This window comes from Microtus oregoni, unplaced genomic scaffold, assembly GCF_018167655.1.
Source record: "Microtus oregoni isolate MIOR12 unplaced genomic scaffold, Mior012 000018F_ref0000195, whole genome shotgun sequence".
In the NCBI taxonomy this organism is placed as follows: domain Eukaryota; kingdom Metazoa; phylum Chordata; class Mammalia; order Rodentia; family Cricetidae; genus Microtus; species Microtus oregoni.
The window spans coordinates 21,730,260-21,748,559 of record NW_024543077.1 but is presented as its reverse complement, the minus strand read 5'-3'; the positions used below and the strand labels follow the sequence as shown (position 1 = coordinate 21,748,559).

The 18,300-nt window shown below is 38.9% G+C and overlaps 1 protein-coding gene across 1 annotated transcript; it reads right to left on the bottom strand.

Annotated features, from left to right (window-relative positions):
- Positions 1-2,780: 2,780 nt before the first annotated feature.
- LOC121458682 (40S ribosomal protein S26-like) lies at positions 2,781-10,504 on the bottom strand. The gene is made up of 3 exons (XM_041667966.1): positions 10,216-10,504; positions 7,087-7,125; positions 2,781-3,013 (listed from the first exon to the last, which is right to left on the bottom strand). The coding sequence occupies exons 1-3, from the start codon at positions 10,502-10,504 to the stop codon at positions 2,781-2,783; spliced, it is 561 nt and encodes a 186-aa protein (XP_041523900.1).
- Between the last annotated feature and the right edge of the window lie 7,796 nt (positions 10,505-18,300).

Sequence of the window (18,300 nt, the reverse complement as noted above, 5' to 3'; positions counted from 1 at the left end):
TCCAATAAAAAATAGAGTACAGACCTAAACAGAGAACTCTCAACAGAGCAATCTAAAATAGCTGAAAGACAATTAAGGAAATGTTCAATATCATTAATCAGAGAAATGCAAATCAAAACATCTCTGACATTCCATCTAACACCTGAAAGAATGTCCAGGATTAAAAACACTGATGACAACTTATGCTGGAGAGCTTTTGGGGAAATAGAAACACTTCTGCATTGCTTGTGGGAATGCAAGCTGATACAGTCCCTTTGGATGTCAGTGTGGCAATTTCTCAGAAAATTAGGAAATGACCTTTCTCAAGACCCAGTAATACCACTTTTGGGTATATAATCAAAAGATGCTTAATCGTGCCTCAAGGACATGTGCTCAACTATGTTCATAGCAACTTTGTTTGTCATAGCCAGAATGTGGAAACAACCTAAATGCTCCTCCATAGAAGAATGAATAAGAAAAGTGTGGTACATTTACACTATGGAGTTCTACACAGCAGAAAAAAAATAACAACATCTTGAATTTTGCAGGAAAATTGATGGATCTAGAAAACATTATTTTGAGTGAGGTAACCCAGACACAGAAAGACAATTATCACATGTACTAACTTATAGGTGGTTTTTAAGCATAAAGCAAAGAAAGCCAGCCTACAAACCACAATCCCAGATCTTAGACAAAAATGAGGATGCTAAGAGAGACTGACAAACATCTAATCTACATGGGAAGAATAAAGGATAAAGAGACAAGATTTCCTGAGTAAATTGGGTGCATGGGGACCTTGGGAGAGTGTTGAAGCGGGAGTGGAGAGGCGGGGAATGAAGCAAAGAAATTGTAGAGCTCAGTAAATATCAATAAACAAAGATCGATCATATCTGCAGAGGATAGTTGCCTAATTGCAAATTAAATGTTACTTGACTCAAGATAACCTTCCTAATCTGGACACCCACACAATCACACAACATTAATTTACACATGCTGGGCAATTACAAACCTCTCCTGCTACCACAATCAGGCCCTTTCTCATAGTGGTGGCTGCAACAGCTGATTGCCTATGCTGTGCCCCCTGCAGTGCACACAATAATCTATTCTTCCTCTTGTGGTCTGAGGACAGAAGAAATGCTCCATGTGCAAATAATTTTCCTGTGACTGTGTTGGACAGTCAACTACATGGCTCAAATGCATTTTTATTTTATTTTATTGGTTTTGTTTGAGACATGGTATCTCTGAGCTTTGGTGCCTGTCCAGGAACTAGTTCTTGTAGACTACACTGGATTCAAACTCACAGAGACCTGCATGCTTCTGCCTCCCGAGTGCACCATCACTGCCAGGCAAATACATAATTTTAAAACTGTGAATGGGTACAGTCACTTAAGAACTTTGAGGGTGTAATATAGAGGACACTCAAGATTGTCCAGGAAAGCAACAGACAGGGACCAAAGCCATCTGAGTCAAAATAACAGAAGTTGTCTCAGAAACAATATTTTTATCCGGACAGAAATGCAGCTCTTCTACAATTAATATGCCTTTCTACAGAGAAATCACAATACACACTTAGAAGATTAATAAAGAAAAGTTTCTTAAATGATGTTATGCATTGATCTCTGTCCAATGCTCAAGGGGAGCTAGGATAGACAGATTTTGCATTCAATATATGCTGTTATCCATAAGCATCCCTTATGATAATGGTCCAGATTAAACTTTGAACAATTGAAATAGAAACAGGAAACTTGCCAGTCTAAATATTTAGGCAAAAGTATTCTCAGAATATTCTCTTAAGTATGCCAGTTACCAGTTACAGACAGGGTTCTAAGGTGACGATCGCAAGGGAAAAGAAAGACTGGACTGGACAAGTAAAAGATAAAAAAGATAAGGTGAGGAGGTGTTGCAGAAGATCCAGGCAAGTCTAGTAAGCTTCTTAAGAATAACATCTTAGGCGGGCAGTGGTGCAGCACGCCTTTAATCCCTGTACTCGGGGATTTTTCGAGGTGTTTCTCAGTAGCTTTGGAGCCTGTCCTGGAACTCTTGTAGATCAGGTTTGCCTTGAACTCAAAGAAATCCATCAGATTCTGCCTCCAGAGTGTGGGAATTAAAGGCACGCACCACTACTACCTGGCAGTGAGTTTTTATTTTTAAATCAGTGATGGCTTCTTTGAAATGGTTTGGAGTCAAATATCTGCACAATCCTGGTAAACAATGTGTACCAGGGCATTCTAATCTCTTCCAGTTCTGATTAGCATATATTTAAAGTCTGGGTGTTTTACATGAAGTTCTCCCTCTGCTAAATTCTACTTTGTGAGACTAATTATTTTTTAAGCATTGGTCAATCTATTGTATCACCAATTCTACTCTTCAACATTATGGTACAGTAGTGGAAAGCTACACAACACATGAGATGCCTTTGATAACCTCTACAAATTTAAATCTCAATTCAGATCATATTTAAAGCTTAAATGCAAAGTGCTCGATACCGAGAAGATATTGGAGAATCTAGGCTTCTCTGAGTTTGGCAACTTGTTTCCATGAGTGCAAGAACACTGTTGAAGTTGACTAGGAAAGTGTTTTTACACACAACTTCCTGCTCCCAATACTCTAAGGAGATGAAGCCACAGAACAAAGTTATTCAGAGGCCTGCTCCTAGGTTCAGGAGATAGCAGGGACCATGAGGGACTTCACATACAGGGAGAATGATGGCAGGTTCCCACCCAGACCCATGGAGGTAACACCATAGTGTTTTCTGCACCTCACCCTCTGCTCCTCCCCATCAGGAGACAGCATTTCCTCACTTACCATGTTGGGCTTCTCCATTTTGCAAAAATTCTCAGTGCATCGTCTCCCTGCAACAGCAACTGCACCGGAGAACAGGAATTCTCTGGCGCCAGCTCCACTTCAAAGCCAAGACTGAAGATGGCTTCCCAGGAAGAGACCTGCACTGCTTCTGACTGGCAGGTCACCTGGAGTGCATGATTGGCTACTGAGTCCTGAGTGACAAGAGCACCTCCCATAGGGATACAGTGTGCTTAAAGACACAGAATACTGATTCCTGTGCAATCCATTGCCCCTAATAGAGAACTTCTCCAGATCTGAGAATATATACATTTCAATAGCACTTGCCCCTGGCTACAAAAGCAATCAATGTCATCTTCTTGCACGCCTAGGAACTTTCCCTTTTTCTTCCAGCACACTATATGACTTGTAGGGTGCACTGTGCTAGGTGGATCAAGCATTTTCCTGTCCCATGGGGTAAGGATGCCTAGAATACTAACAATTAAAGAGAGTTTTAAAGTTACTAAATGAAATATTTGTTCTGTGGCTTCATTTCTGAGGTCAGATGAACTGAAGGTACTTTTTATATGGTTTTCACAGGGATTTTATACAACAGGAAAGAGAAAAGCAGGAAACAGATCTCAATCAAGATGATCAGTCTTTCCCCCATCAGAAAGGTGGATAATGGCTCATTGCTGTATGGGTTTTGTTCCTTAAATTTGAAGCAAATTCCAGGTAAATGAATAATAATAAAAAGAATAGTGTTCATGGAAATTTGAATATGTAGAGAATAATGGAGCTAGAAAGAATGAGCACTATTGTTAGCCAGCACATCTCACTCCATAGTCAGGTGAATAAAATATACAACTGCAGTATTTAAGATTCTCTTAAGAACAGGATTTGTAGAATGAATCTCACCATGTATGTAAAAAGTAGGCTTATTAAAATGTCTCACAAGCTATTGTCCAGGTAACTTAAGAATAGCTGCCTACCAATGGCAATTGAAGAATCCAATAGCTTGCTTCTCAGCCTTTTGTCTAAGGTCAGGTGAAGATTCTAGTAGTTGTTCTGCCCCCAAGGCTCTGTGACTCAGCTGGTTTTAAGTATTCATCAAAATTACAATGCAGTAGGCTCTAATGCTAGTAAAGGAATGAGCTTGGTAGCCAGAGCTAGAGCACGGAGGCAAAACAGAGACTTTTCTTCTTCTTCAAAATACTTTATATGTGACTGCTGCTACCAGAATGGGAGATGCTGATTAAAGTTGGGTCATAGTCTTTGTTGGATTCAGGTTCGTTTTTATTTTTTTGGTGATTTCAAGACAGGATTTTTCTGTGTAGTTGTAGAACTCATTCTGTAGGCCAGACTGGTCTCAAATTTAGAAAATCCCACTGCTCATGAGTGATGGTGTTAAAACTGCACACAGACATGAGTGAGAGAGATAGCTCACTGGTTAAGTGTGCACAAACACCAAGCAGCTTAATGTGGATCCTATCATCTCAAACTATACACATTAAAGGAATATTTTCCCATTTCAAACCTTTAAGTAAAATCTCCTCAGGTATAATCAATTCTTTATGTAGTCAATTTTAACTGCCAAAAATAGCCAGACATTTCAACAGCCAAGACAGATGAAATGAGAAAAAATTCTTGCCTGTAGGAGGCATAAAGAATGTTTATAAAGTTGTTTTCAAAATTGTTTTTCCTCAATGAATGAAGCATGGAGATTTTACGTAGGGAGTCTGAACATGCTCATGCAATGTTCTCCCTTTCCTTAAGCATGCTCAATTAACAAATCCACTTTAATGATAATCACAATGTAAAAGCAAAGACATTTAGTGACATTCTTTCCTCAAAATCATGTAGGAACAATTGTAAATTAAACAAATGATGGAAAGAAATGCCTCTGGCATGTTCATACTGTACCATAAGGTTTTAGTTGAAATTCAAGTGGATGACACTGTGAAAAGTCAATTATCAATTTTGATTCTTATTCTAAAAGATAACTTTACCAACACCATAAAAAGTACCTTCAGTTCATCTGATCTCAGCATGAAGCCACAGCACAAACTTCTCCATTTATTACCTTAAAATTCTCTTTAGCTGTTAATAATATTCTGAGCATTCTTTCCACCGTGTGACAGGAAATCACTGCACCCACCTAGCACAGCACAGTACACTGTACAAGCTAGCTAGCCACATTGTGTCCTGGAAGAAAAAGGGAAAGTTCCTATGGAGTGCAAGATTATGACAGTGTCTACTTTTGGAAGCCAGGGATAAGTGTTATGAAATACATATCTTGGCCCTTCTAGAAAAGATGTTTGACTGGGGTGGGAGCAATGGCCAGGAACCACTGTGCTGTGTCTTTAAGCACACTATAGCCCTGTGGACAGTGTTTTTTTCATTCAGACCGAATTAGCTAATCAGGCCCTTTAAGTCATGCCGGCCTCTTCTGGGCAGCCATGTTCAGACTCAGCTTTGCAGAGGAGCTGCCTTCAGTGGTTTTTTATGCTGCAGTGTAATTGTTGCTGCTGGGAGTTGAAGAACTGAGAGCTTTGACCAGCTGGGAAACAGCAACATTGTGAGCAAGGGAATGTTGTCTCCAGATGGGGAGGAACAGAGGATGAAGTGAGGGAGACAGCATGGTACATCCTCCTGGGATTGGTGTGGAAACCTGCTGCCATATTCCCTGTATTGTGAAGTCCCATGTGGTCTTTGTTAATTCATAGACCTAGGGTCAGGTCTCTGAATAACTTTGCACTGTGGCCTAAATCTGCTTAGAGAATTGGAAGTAGGGTGCTGTGTGTACAAACATTTTTCTTGTCAACTTCATATGCCATACTCAGAGAAGCCTTGTTTCTCCAGTATCTTCTCAAAATTGAGCACTTTGCATTTAACCTTACATACAATCTCCATTTATATTTAACTATGTGGACAGTATCAAGGCATCTCACCTCTTGTGTAGCACTGCACTTCTAAGCTGCAATATAGAAGAGAAGAATTGCTGATATAAAGGATTTGCCAATGCCTTGGACATAGTTCAATATCACAAAGTACAATTAGCTGAGAGAGGACTGCCCCTAAATTACCCAAAAGTTAAATGTATTTTAATTAGGGCTGTTAGAGATTAGAATGCTAGGGTACACATTGTTTAACTGGATTGTCCAGATATTTTCCTCTAAATTATTACAAAGAAGCCACCACTGACTTAAAACCAGACACCAGGCACATCACCATATCAAAACACAACCTCTAACAAGCTTTTCAAGGAGGCCTACTTTAAGGCCTGATGTGGTATAAAGTTCCAGTTTTCTATTTGAGAAAAGCACAGTTCTTTCAAATGGGCAATATGACACCAGGTGACATATAATTGAAATGCAAAACATTGTTGTCTGGAGGAGTTACCTGATCAATCAAGGCTTTTTTTTTATGCCCTCTTGAGGAAGGAAGAACAATCTTGGGAGACCTAGTAATAGACTGGTGCCTAAGCCTTTTGAGTTTCCCTAGGGATCTGATCTACTGATAATAAAACAAAGCTCCTTCTCTAAAACCAGAAATATGCTTAGGGGAGCTGGTAATGGTCTGGTGACAAGGCCTTTGTGGAGGGGTTGCTTCAGATTCTAAGAACCCACTCTTCCCACCATATGGAGATTTAGTTATCAGTCCCATGGCCACTCTGCTCATAGTAAAGTTCTTGAGATACCCTGTGTTCTCATTGTATAGATTTGTTTGAGTAGTCTCCTCCTAAATTCATGTGATAATTTGTACTTATAATTCTCTAATATCTTTCATTTCTCCCTTGGAAGTATACAAGATGCTATTCTCCTTTTAAAAAAATTTTGAGACAAGGTTTGTCTCTAGGAGTGTCCTGACTATTCTGGAACTCACTGGGTAAATCAGGCTGTCCTTGAACTCAAAGAGATCACTTGGCGCAGCAAGGGTGTGTGCCATCAATGCCCAGCAAGATGCAGTTTTTCCTAGGAAGTTTACTAGGCATCTGCAAGACTTCCCTACCCTAGGATTTTATCTTTTTTACATTTTAGTTTTCCCATCCTTCTCACCCCTGTGACCTTCACCTCAGGACCCTGTTACTGAAGCATGACCTGCTCATTCCTGTTACCAATGTAATGAAGAAAGTATCCTGAGAATATCTTTGCTCTGTAAGACTCCTATCAGCCTAAATGTGTAGCCTGGCAAGTTCCCTGTTTCTATTTCAATGTTCAAAGTGTAACCTAGAGCCTAAACCTAAAGGACACTTAAGGACAACAGCAAATGTGGAATCTGTCTAGCTGGCTCCTCTTTGATATTTAGCTAGAGATTGTTGTCTACCATCATTAAAGACGTTTTTCTTTATTAATCTCCTAGGTGTGTAAAGTTATTTCTCAATGGAAAGGCATATTAATTCTAGAACAGCTTCATTTCCATCCTGTTAGAAAAATAGTTCCTGAGACAAGTTCTCTTATGTTGTCTCAGGTGCCCTAAGTCTGCTGCTATCCAGGGCAATGACCTTGCTGTCCTGTATATTAGATTTTCAAAATTCCTTTAAAAATACTGTACCACCTCACAGTTTTAAAATTATGCATTTTTTTTTTTTTTTTTTTTTTTTTTTAATTTTTTTTTTAAAATTATGCATTTGAGTCATGTAGTTGACTATGCATTGCAGTTGCAGGAAAAGGATTTGCATATGGAGCATTCCTTATGTCTTCAGACCACAATAGGATAAATAGTTTATTGTGTACACTGCAGGGGAAACAGTGGAGGCAATCAATTATTGGAGTCACCATTATGAAAATGTTCCTGGCTGAGCAGAGTTGGCATAGGCCTTTAATCCCAGCACTAGGGAGGCAAAGGCTGGCTGTAAGTTCAAGGCCAGCCTGGTCTACAGGAGCTAGTTCCAGGAAAGGCAATTAGGCAACAATTCTATGCAGACATGGTTGATCTTGCTTGACACAGTTATGTCAGCTCAGAGATTTGAGAAACAGGCCATTGACTAACTTTATGTGTCAGGTTACAGATCTCAGTAGCCAACATATGTATATAGAAACCATTAATCTATCTCTTATTAGTGACATTCCCTCTCCTATAGAAAGGCCAACTCTGTTTCAAAGTCAATATAGAAAGTTTTATTTAATCTCAAGAGTGCAATATTTTTATCATTTTAAAATCTTATTAGTGTAATTTTCAGATATTTTTTAAGTGTATTGCTCCTCTTGTCTCTGTTTCTGTCCTCCAATGTTTCAAGTCATTAATAGTTGCATTTTATTTCTCTCAAGTGATGTTAATTATTGATTTCTTTGTCTCTTATAGTTTAGGCTTGCCTCATACTATATAATTGAGAATCATTTTGAACACCTAATCCTGCCTCTGCTGCCCAGTGCTGGGAAAACAGTCCTGCAACTTCTTACAGGTTTGGCATTGACTTGTCAATGAAGAAGAAATGTAGAGTAGTTACTGAGTGTCTGCTGATCTTTCTGGCCTTTATTGGGGACTTAGAAGAAGAGAGACCTGTGCAAGAGTTGAGGTCATTGACCAACATGAAGCTGGTGGAGACACAGTTCAGAAAGGGAGAAGTTGTACTGAGGGCGAAAGCTTTCCTCCTTCAACAGTAGTTGAAATTAGCATTGTGGAATCAGGTAGTCAATTGTAGATGTTTCTTGAATGTCCAGATTGACCATTGTTTGCAGTCCACAGATCAAGGCAATCAAGAATCTGGGAAAGAAACTGACCTTATCTTTAAACCTAATTGCTATATTTAAAGTAGCTCATCTAAAATACAAAATCTGGGGAAAATGTTGTGGCCCTGCTTAACAGGACTGTTACCTTTCTGCATTAAGTTGTTCATCTTTAGAGAAAATACATGAGAAATATTTAATGTGCTCTAACACAAATCCCTAGTCTCTGGAGCACATGGCCATAAAGTCTATTTCAAGTTTTCAAAATAATTTTAGAGATGAAATCCACATTATATTTACATTCTCCTTGTTGCCTCCAAACCCAAATATGCCTGGATTGTTTTCTAATTTATGGTGTGTTTTTCTTTAACAACAGTTACAAAGTAACCACAGATGCACAATAACAATAGTTACTTTATGAATGTGACCTGTGTTTGTCTTCAGGATTTCCCATCTCTGAGCCAATGGGATGGCTGCACTGGGAAGTAAGTGTACAATGGAATGTGCACACAAAGGACCCTGTACTTTGGATGTGGGATAGGATGTGATCTAGGGGAGTAGAATAATGTGTACTAAATACAAAGTTTTTAAACTGGGGCCCTGTCTGCTGGGCTGGGAGGGAAGAACTGGATGATATTGTGCTGTCTGAGTCATTTGGTCTCTGATCCTCCAGTAGAGAAGCTGTTAATATTGTGAGTCCCAGCTGGGTGGCCCTAGCCAATGAGGGATTCTGGGAAGTCTTAGCAATCAAGAGTACTAATGGGAGAAAATGGTTAATTTGGCTTATATTGCCATATTGTCGTTCACTACTAAAGGATGTCAGGAAAGGAACTTAAAGAGGGCAGGATTCTTAATAAATTTTTGTATGTTGAACCATTCTTGCATCTCTGAGATGAATCTGACTTCATCATGGTAGATGATTTTTTGATGTGTTCTTAGATTTTAGCTAGTATTTTATTGAGTATTTTTGCATCTATGCTCATCAGGGAGATGGGTCTGTAATTTTCTTTTTTGGTTGAATCTTTGCATGGTTTTAGTACAGGTGTAACTGTACCATCATTAAAGGGGTTTGGAAATGTTCCTTCTCTTTCTATTATGTGGAACCCTTTGAGGAGTATTGTTATTGGGTCTTAGTTCTGATGGAATTCTGCCCTGACACTCTCTGGCCCTGGGCTTTTTTTTGGTTGGAATGACTTCCCTTTCCTTGCAGGTTATAGGTTGATTTAAATTATTCACCTGATCTTGATTTAATTATGGTATGTGATACCTATTCAGAAAATTGTTCATTTCTTTTTTTTCTCAAAACCATTGATTTACTCTAATACAAATAAGGAAATCTTAACATTGATATACAAAGATTACAATTTGACCAAAGAATTTCTTCTTTACTACACAAAACATGATCCAGCAGTAAAAACAAACCATTTTCCTTTTTCCAGTAAAACAAATGATATAGTTTTGGTAATAAAATAATTTTGAATATAGCCCAACTATATTTACCTATTATCCACTCAGAAAGTTTTATCATCATTTAGTGTATTGGTTGTATCTCCACTAACAAAATATTTAACCCCTAAAGCAGCAGTCATTTATAGCAACTCTGGTACCAACATCAAAGGTGTTCGATTCCCAGCAACCACATGGTGGCTCATAACCATCTATAATGAGATCTGGTGCCCTCTTCTGGCATACAAACATACATTGCAGGAATGTTGTATACATAATAAATAAATAAATCTTTAAAAAAAAAAAGAGACAAATTTGTTTAAAAAAAAAAAAAAAAAAGGTGTTCGGTCCTTCCGAGCTTCCCGGGATCGATTCCTGACTACCTTGCTATGAATAGCACAGCTCACACAATAATGCAGCTTGACATAGAGTTTGGGGAGCACATAGGCATCGAAGACACTTGCTTCAGACATGTCCCTGATGGCAGCCACCTCTACGATGTTCTGAATGATGAACTTCTTAATGGCCTTGTCCTTGGGCACACAGCGGGAGCAGTTAGTGCAGCGAACTGGCTGCACATGGCTGCGGCCCTTTTTGGCACGACCGTTGTTTCTCCTTTTTTTGGTCATCTTGGAGCCAAGTCCCGAAAGAGGCTAAAATGGCTCTCTTAATGAGGATATCTTCTTCCCTGCCCCTATATCCACCCTTCCTTCATCTCAACCCTCCCACTCCACCAAGCTCTCCTCAAACCTTCCCTTCTCCCTTCTCTCTCCCACTCTTCCTTTCCCCCATCCCACCCTCACCCCCACCCCCATGCTCCCAACTTTTGCCTGGCAATTTTGTCTGCTTCCGATTTCCAGGAGGATCTACATATGATTTTCTTTGGGTTCAAGTTATTATTTTGCTTCTCTAAGCTTGTAAACTATAGGCTCAATGTCCTTTGTTGATGGCTAGAGTCTACTAATGAGTGAGTACATACCATATTCATCCTTTTGGGTCTGGGTTATCTCACTCGGGATAGTATTTTTTTTTTTTTTTTGGTTTTTTTGAGACAGGGTTTCTCTGTGGCTTTGGAGCCTGTTCTGGAACTAGCTATGTAGACCAGGCTGGTCTCGAACTCACAGAGATCGGCCTGCCTCTGCCTCCCGAGTGCTGGGATTAAAGGCGTGCGCCACCATCGCCCGGCGGGATAGTATTTTCTATTTCCATCCATTTGCATGCAGAATTCAAGGTGTTATTTTTTTTTTTTTACCACTGAGTAGTACTCTAATGTGTATATGTTCCACACTGTCTTTATCCATTCTTCCATTGAGGGGCATCTAGGTTGTTTCCAGGTTCTGGCTAATACAAATAATGCTGCTATGAACATAGTTGAACAAATGTTTTTGTAGTATGCTTGGGTATATTTCCAAGAGTAGTATTGCTGGATCCTGAGGTAGGTTGACTCACAATTTCCTGAGAAACTGCCACACTTATTTCCGAAGTGGTTTCACAAGTTTGCATTCTTAGCAGCAATGGATGAGTGTTCCCCTTACTCCACATCCTCTCCAGCATAGGCTATCATTGGTGATTTTGATTTTAGCCTTTCTGACAGTTGTAAGATGGTATCTCAAAGTTGTTTTGATTTGCATTTTCCTGATTGCCAAAGAAGTTGAATATGACCTTAAGTATCTTTTGATCATTTGAGCTTCTTTTGTTGAAAATTCTGTGTCTGTTCAGTACTCCATTTTTTAATTGGGTTATTTAGAATTTTAAAGTCTAGTTTCTTGAGTTCTTTATATATTTTGGAGATCAGACCTTTGTCTGATGTGGGGTTGGTGAAGATCTTCTCCCATTCATCAAGATTCCTTTTTGATTTAATGACAGTGTCCTTTGCTTTACAGAAGCTTCTCAGTTTCAGGAAGTCCTATTTATTCATCATTGCTCTTGTTGTCTGTGCTATTGGGGTTTTACATAGGAAGTGGTTTCCTGTGCCCATATGTTGCAGTCTACGTCCCACTTTCTCTTCTATAAGTTTCAGTGTGGTAAGGTTTATATTTATGTCTTTAATCCATTTGGACTTGAGATTTGTACATGGTGATAGATATGAATCTATTTTCATTATTCTACAGGTTGAAATCCAGTTATGCCTGTACCATTTGTTAAAGGTGATTTCTTGCTTCCATTGTATACTTTTAGCTCCTTTGTCAAAAATCAGGTGTTCATAGGTTGTGGGTTAATATTCAGGTCTTTGATTTGACTCCATTGTTCAACATCTCTGTTCCTATGCCAACACCAAGCTGTTTTCTTTACTTTAGCTCTGTGATAGATTTTGAAGTCAGGGATGGTAATGCCTCCAGAAGGACCTTTATTGTGCAGGATTGTTTTGTCTATCCTGGGTTTTTTGTATTTCTATATAAAGTTGATTATTTTTCTCTCAAGGTCTGTGAAGAATTTTGTTGGGATTTTGATGGGGATTGCATTGAATCTATAGAGTGCTTTTGTTAGAATTGCCATTTTTATTATGTTGATTCTTCCAATTTAAGAGCATGGAAGATCCTTCCATTTTCTGGTGGCCTCTTCAATTTCTTTTTTCAAAGCCTTAACCTTCTTGTCAAATAGATCTTTCACTTCCTTGGTTAGTGTTACCCCAAGATATTTAATGCTATTTGTGGCTATTGTGAAAGGTGAAGTTTTTCTGATTTCCCTCTCTGCTTCTCTATCCTTTGTGTATAGGAGGGCTACTGATTTTCTGGAGTTGATCTCGTATCCTTCCAAATCATTGAAGGTGTTCATCAGCTGTATTAGTTCTTTGGTAGAGTTTTTGGGTCATTGATGTACACTATCATATCATCTGCAAATAATGAAAATTTGACTTCTTTTTTTCCAATTCGAATCCCATTGGTGTCCTTATGTTATCTTATTGCTATTGCTAGATCTTCAAACATTACATTGAAGAGATATTGAGAGAGTGGTCAGCCTTGTCTTGTTCCTGATTTTAATGGAATGGCTTTGAGTTTCTCTCCATTTAATTTGAGTTTAGCGGTCGGCTTGCTGTGTATTGCTTTTATTATATTTTGGTATGTTCCTTGTATCCCTATCTGCTCTAAGACATTTATCATAAAGGGGTTTTTTATTTTATCAAATAATTTTTCAGGATCTAATGAAATGATCGTATGGTTTTTTTCTTTCAGTTTATTTATATGATGGATTACATTGATAGATTTTTGTGTGTTGATCCAGCCCTGCATATCTGGGATAAAGCCTACTTGATCATAATGGATAATTATTTTGATGTGTTCTTGGATTCAGTTTGCCAGTATTTTATTGATAATTTTTGCATCGATGTTCATGAGTGAGACTGGTCTGTTATTCTCTTTCTTGGTTGAGTCTCTGTGTGGTTTTGGTATCAGGGTAACTGTAGTTTCATAAAAAGAGTTTGGCAATTACTCTTCTGTTTCTATTATATGAAACATATTAAGAAGTATAGGTATCAGCTCTTCTTGGAAATTCTGGTAAAATTCTGCATTAAAACCACGTGGTTCTGGGCTTTTTTTGGATAGGGAGGTTTTTTTATGACATCTATTTCCTTACAACTTATAGGTCTATTTAAATTGTTCACCTGGTCTTCATTTAATTTTGGTATATAGTACTTATCTTTAAAGGGTCCATTTCTTTTACATTTTCCAACTTTGTGGCATACAGGCTTTTGTAGTATGACCTAATATTCTCTGAATTTCCTCAGTGTCTGTTGTTATGTTCCTTTTTTCATTTTTGATTTTGTTAATTTGTTTGTTCTCTGTCTGCCTTTTTATTAGTTTGGACAGGGGCTTGTCAATTTGTTGATTTTTTCAAAGAACCAGCTGTTTGTTTTTTTTAAAGCAATTATGAGTTTCAATTTTTAAATTTCAATTCTTTTAAATTCATCCTTACCCTATTTCTGTTTCCCATTGTTTCCAGGTCAATAAGAATTTATTTCTTCTTTTCTCAAGTATGTTGATTGTTTATTTCTGTTTCGAGCAATGTCTTCTGTAGATTAGGCTTGCCTTACACTATGTAGTTAATAATTCCATTGAACTCATAATCCTGCTTCTTCTGCCCAGTGCCAGAAAAAAAATCTTGCTACTGCTTCAAGGCTAGGCCTTAGCTGGGCAGTGAGAAGAAATAATAGACCAGTAGATCCCATGTAAGAATTGAGTTCAATGGTCAAATTTAAAGCATATGTTGTCCCAGTTTAAAAGGGCATAGACATGAAGGAGCATAAAAACTCCCCTGTTTTGAAAGTAGTGCATATTAGAAATATGTAGTTACATTGATTGAAGTGTGATCATAATTAGTATTATTAATAAATTTCCAGATTCAGATATTGGGGTAAAACTGACAGAACACAGATGAAACCAAGCAGCTACATTAAAATTATGCAGTTAACTTGTTTGATTGAAGCATGATCCTAATTAGTATTATTAATAAAATTCCTGAGTCAGATATTGGGGAAAAGCTGTCAGAACAGAGAAGCAATCCAACAGCCACATTCACTTTTTAGATCTCTAAACTTTTGGATCTAATGAGGGAAGAGATCCCGTCCTCACCCATCTTAAATTCTTGTCCTCATCTCCCAAATGCTGGAATTAAAGGCATGAGCCACTTACTGCCTAAACCTCTGGTTCACTAGTGGTTACCCCCCACTTCTTATCTCCAGAGAAGCTTTATTTGTTGGAATAAACATGAAATATCATGGAGTAATTGATAAATGTCCTGACTGGTCACTTCTCACATCCACAGACCAGGAAATCTAGAATCTGGATTAAGAAGGGAACTTAATATGGAACCCAATTACAGATAATACACTAGTTTGAACAAAATATAACTGGATAAAATGGTATGGCAGTGCCTAAAAGAACTGGTATTTTACAGGTTTAAGATGAACATTCTGAGAGAAAATGACTGAAACTTGGTGTGCTCTATTATAAATGTTTTGACTCTGGACTATATGGCCATAAAGTCTATTTCAACTTTTTAAAATAATTTTTGAGGATAACAATTCCTTAATTTCCTTCTTTATTCTTCTTCTAAGCCTTTCCATAGACTCTTCATTGTTTTCAAATTCATGGCTTCTTTTTGCTTTAACAGCAGTTAATGTTGTAGGGATAAGTCCCGCCCCTTAAGGGGCGTGTTCGCCTCGGGCTAATGTCTGCCTATAAATTTGGAGAGCAAGCTCCAAGCTCTCGCTTCTGCTTTCCTGGTCTCCACGGGAACCGTGGTTCTGTAAGTCTATTTCTACATTAAAGCTATATATATATTTTTACACTCTGTCTGCATTCGTTTACGCCGCTACATTTTGGCGTCCAACGTCGGGCTATTTTGCCCCCGACTCAAGCGGGTAGCCCGCTAGCTAACACAGCACCATCCCGGGTGCTGTTTTTCAGTTCATGACTCCGGCCCCAGTGCCGAGTCCCAGACACACTCGGCGACACAGGCCCATTCTGCCTGCCTTGGCTAAGTTTTGCAGCGGAACCCCACTGCCTGAATTAGCAGAAGCTCAAGTACTTGCGGTTTTGCAACAAAAGCTGCCACAGTGTCAGATTTGGTCTGTTACAAAGTGACTTGGCCGGGCGGTGGTGGCGCATGCCTTTAATCCCAGCACTCGGGAGGCAGAGGCAGGCGGATCTCTGTGAGTTCGAGACCAGCCTGGTCTACAAGAGCTAGTTCTAGGACAGGCTCCAAAAACACAGAGACCACCACTGGCAGGAACCGATCATTGCAGGTAAAAAATTTTCTTTTATAAATAAAATGTCTGAACACATTACTGTTCAAGAATTTAATGATTTTTTTAATTGTACCATGTGGGAGATTTTACAAGAGGTGTCTATCACCCCACATATATGGATCCTTCTGGGATTCATAGTTTTCATTGGCACCAAATGGTTTGATAATAGAAATATGATAAAGTCTTTACGAGACGAATCCAGGATTCTTAAGGTAGAGATTGAACGCTTAAAAACAATTGAGAATGACAACAATCTTCTCAAGAATCAGTTTGAAGTTCTCCAGGCTGATAACAATCTTCTCAAGAATCAGTTTGAAGCTCTCCAGGCTGATAACAATCTTCTCAAGAATCAGGTTGAAGTTCTCCAGGCTGATAACAATCTTCTCGAGAATCAGGTTGAAGTTCTTCAGGCTGATGTTAAGGAGAAATTCATTACTATGGAAGAGGGAACAGCTGATCTGGACCATAAGATTCAGTCCCTTTCTGTAGGAAATGAAACATTAACTGAGAGAATCAAAACTGCTGAATGTGACAATCGGATTTTGTCTAAAGCTTATGACAGATTGACGGAAAGATTGTCAATACAAGAAGGCACGGTTTATGTCATAAAAATTATGTCCAAAGATGAGATGTTATCTCTAACGGACAAACTTCATACTTTAGAATCCTCAATGAAGGCTTTGGAACATAATTCTGGACAGGAGATTCAGACATTGCAGAAGGCAATGGTGAATAGAATTGAAAAGATTGAGGAATTTCTAAATTCTGATGAGGAAGAGCAAAGGGTAGAAAGGCAAATTTTAACTACATCTGTGGGTAAGTCTCTCCGGGACAATTTCCACAAAGCTCTACCTACAGCTCTACCTGCCTTTCCAGTAATAACAACAGAGAAGGTGATTGGTTCCAAAAACCCTAGGGTCATCAAGGAGGATACATGGGAGCCTGTGCGTATGAATGATCTCAAGGAAATAAAACAGGCTGTCATGACTTTTGGGATGCAAGCCTCTTTTGTTAAAGAGATGCTAAGATCTTGGGCCACGACAAGCAGAGCAACCCCCTCAGACTGGCTCCAGCTGAGCTCTGCGGTACTCGAGAGTGGACCACAATTGAAATGGAAATGCTTATTCAGGCAAGAGGCTAGACTCTTAGAACAACAGGAAAAAGCGAAGGGAATTGACATTTCCCTAGATCAAATTCTAGGTGAAGGGCTCTTTTCCGATCCTCAGGAACAAGCTAATTTGGATGAAATCACACTCTTCATGTGTACTACAGCAGCCTTAAGGGCTTGGGACAGGGTACAAGACCCAGGACAGAGAATGGAATCATTTGTCAGAGTTAAACAGGGTCAGAGAGAACCCTTTAGTGACTTTTTACAAAGATTAACTAAGGCTGTACAAATAGGAATATCTGACCCAGAAGCAAGACGTATAATGATTGAGTCTTTGGCTTATGAAAATGCAAATGTGGAATGCAAAAGGATTTTGGGTCCTTTAAAGCTCAGATCAGCGCCGTTGGAAGAATGGGTCTTGCATACACTCAATGTTGATACATTTGATTATGGCACTGAAGCATGGGTAGAAGAAGCAATTTCCAATGGTAAAAGGAGACACCAGAATACCAAATGTTTTAATTGTGGAAAAATGGGTCATATGAAAAAGAATTGTAGACAACGGATTTTCAGAAATAATAATAATAATAATAATGCATCTTTCAGAAATAATAATAATAATGCATCTTCTAGAAATAACAGAAATAGGAGGACTCAGCATTCAGGTTTATGTAGAAGATGTGGAAAGGGCAGACATTGGACGAATGAATGCAGGTCTACAAGAGATAGACAAGGCAACCTGATACAGCCGGGAAACGTGAGAGGGGGCGCCTCACAGGCCCCCATGGCAAACATGGTTCAGTCATATCCAGTTTCTGCAGAGAACGTGCCTCATCAGGACAATTAGGAAGCCCCATGCCTACTGTTACAAGCAATAATGATCAGAAAGATAAGTTACGTGTGTTTTGGCAAACTTCTATAAATGATCAAAGACCTAAACTGAGAGTGTGTGTAAATGGCATTTTTATTACTGGCCTGCTGGACACAGGGGCTGATGTAAGTATCATTACCCCAGAATCTTGGCATCCGTATTGGCCTCTTCAGAATGTAAATGTTCAGCTCCTGGGAATTGGAACCCTATCTCGAGTAAGGCAGAGCACGAGATGGGTTGAATGTATAGGGCCAGAGGGACAAATAGGAAAATTAAAGCCATATGTAGCCAATATCGCAATGAATTTATGGGGTCGTGACCTATTACAACAATGGAATACTGAAATTAACATTCCTGCTAAATCTAGAGCCTATATTTCTGAGAGTAATATTAAAAGATATTACAAACTGAGAAAACCGGCCATTCGGGCTGTAAAAGAACAAGCAATTGATGTTCCTTCAGAGATACCAACAGCCTTGCCTCTAAAATGGTTGACTGAGAAACCAATATGGACAAAGCAATGGCCTTTAGCTGAGGAAAAGTTACAGGCTTTAGAACAGCTGGTACAAGAACAATTAGATGCTGGACATATAGAAGAATCTACCAGCCCTTGGAATTCTCCTGTATTTGTGGTTAAGAAAAAATCAGGTAAATGGAGAATGGTGACAGATCTCAGGGCCATCAACAAGGTTATTCAACC

Bases quoted from the DNA above. Each gene is read 5' to 3' on its own strand.
- LOC121458682 (XM_041667966.1), bottom strand. From the start codon at position 10,504: ATGACCAAAAAAAGGAGAAACAACGGTCGTGCCAAAAAGGGCCGCAGC. The intron at 7,126-10,215 runs CTTTTTTTTTTT...AATAACTTTACA, and splicing joins AGCTCGGAAGGACCGAACAC to CACCTAGGAGATTAATAAAG. The intron at 3,014-7,086 runs GTAGACAACAAT...TGTGTCTTTAAG, and splicing joins GAAAAACGTCTTTAATGATG to CACACTGTATCCCTATGGGA.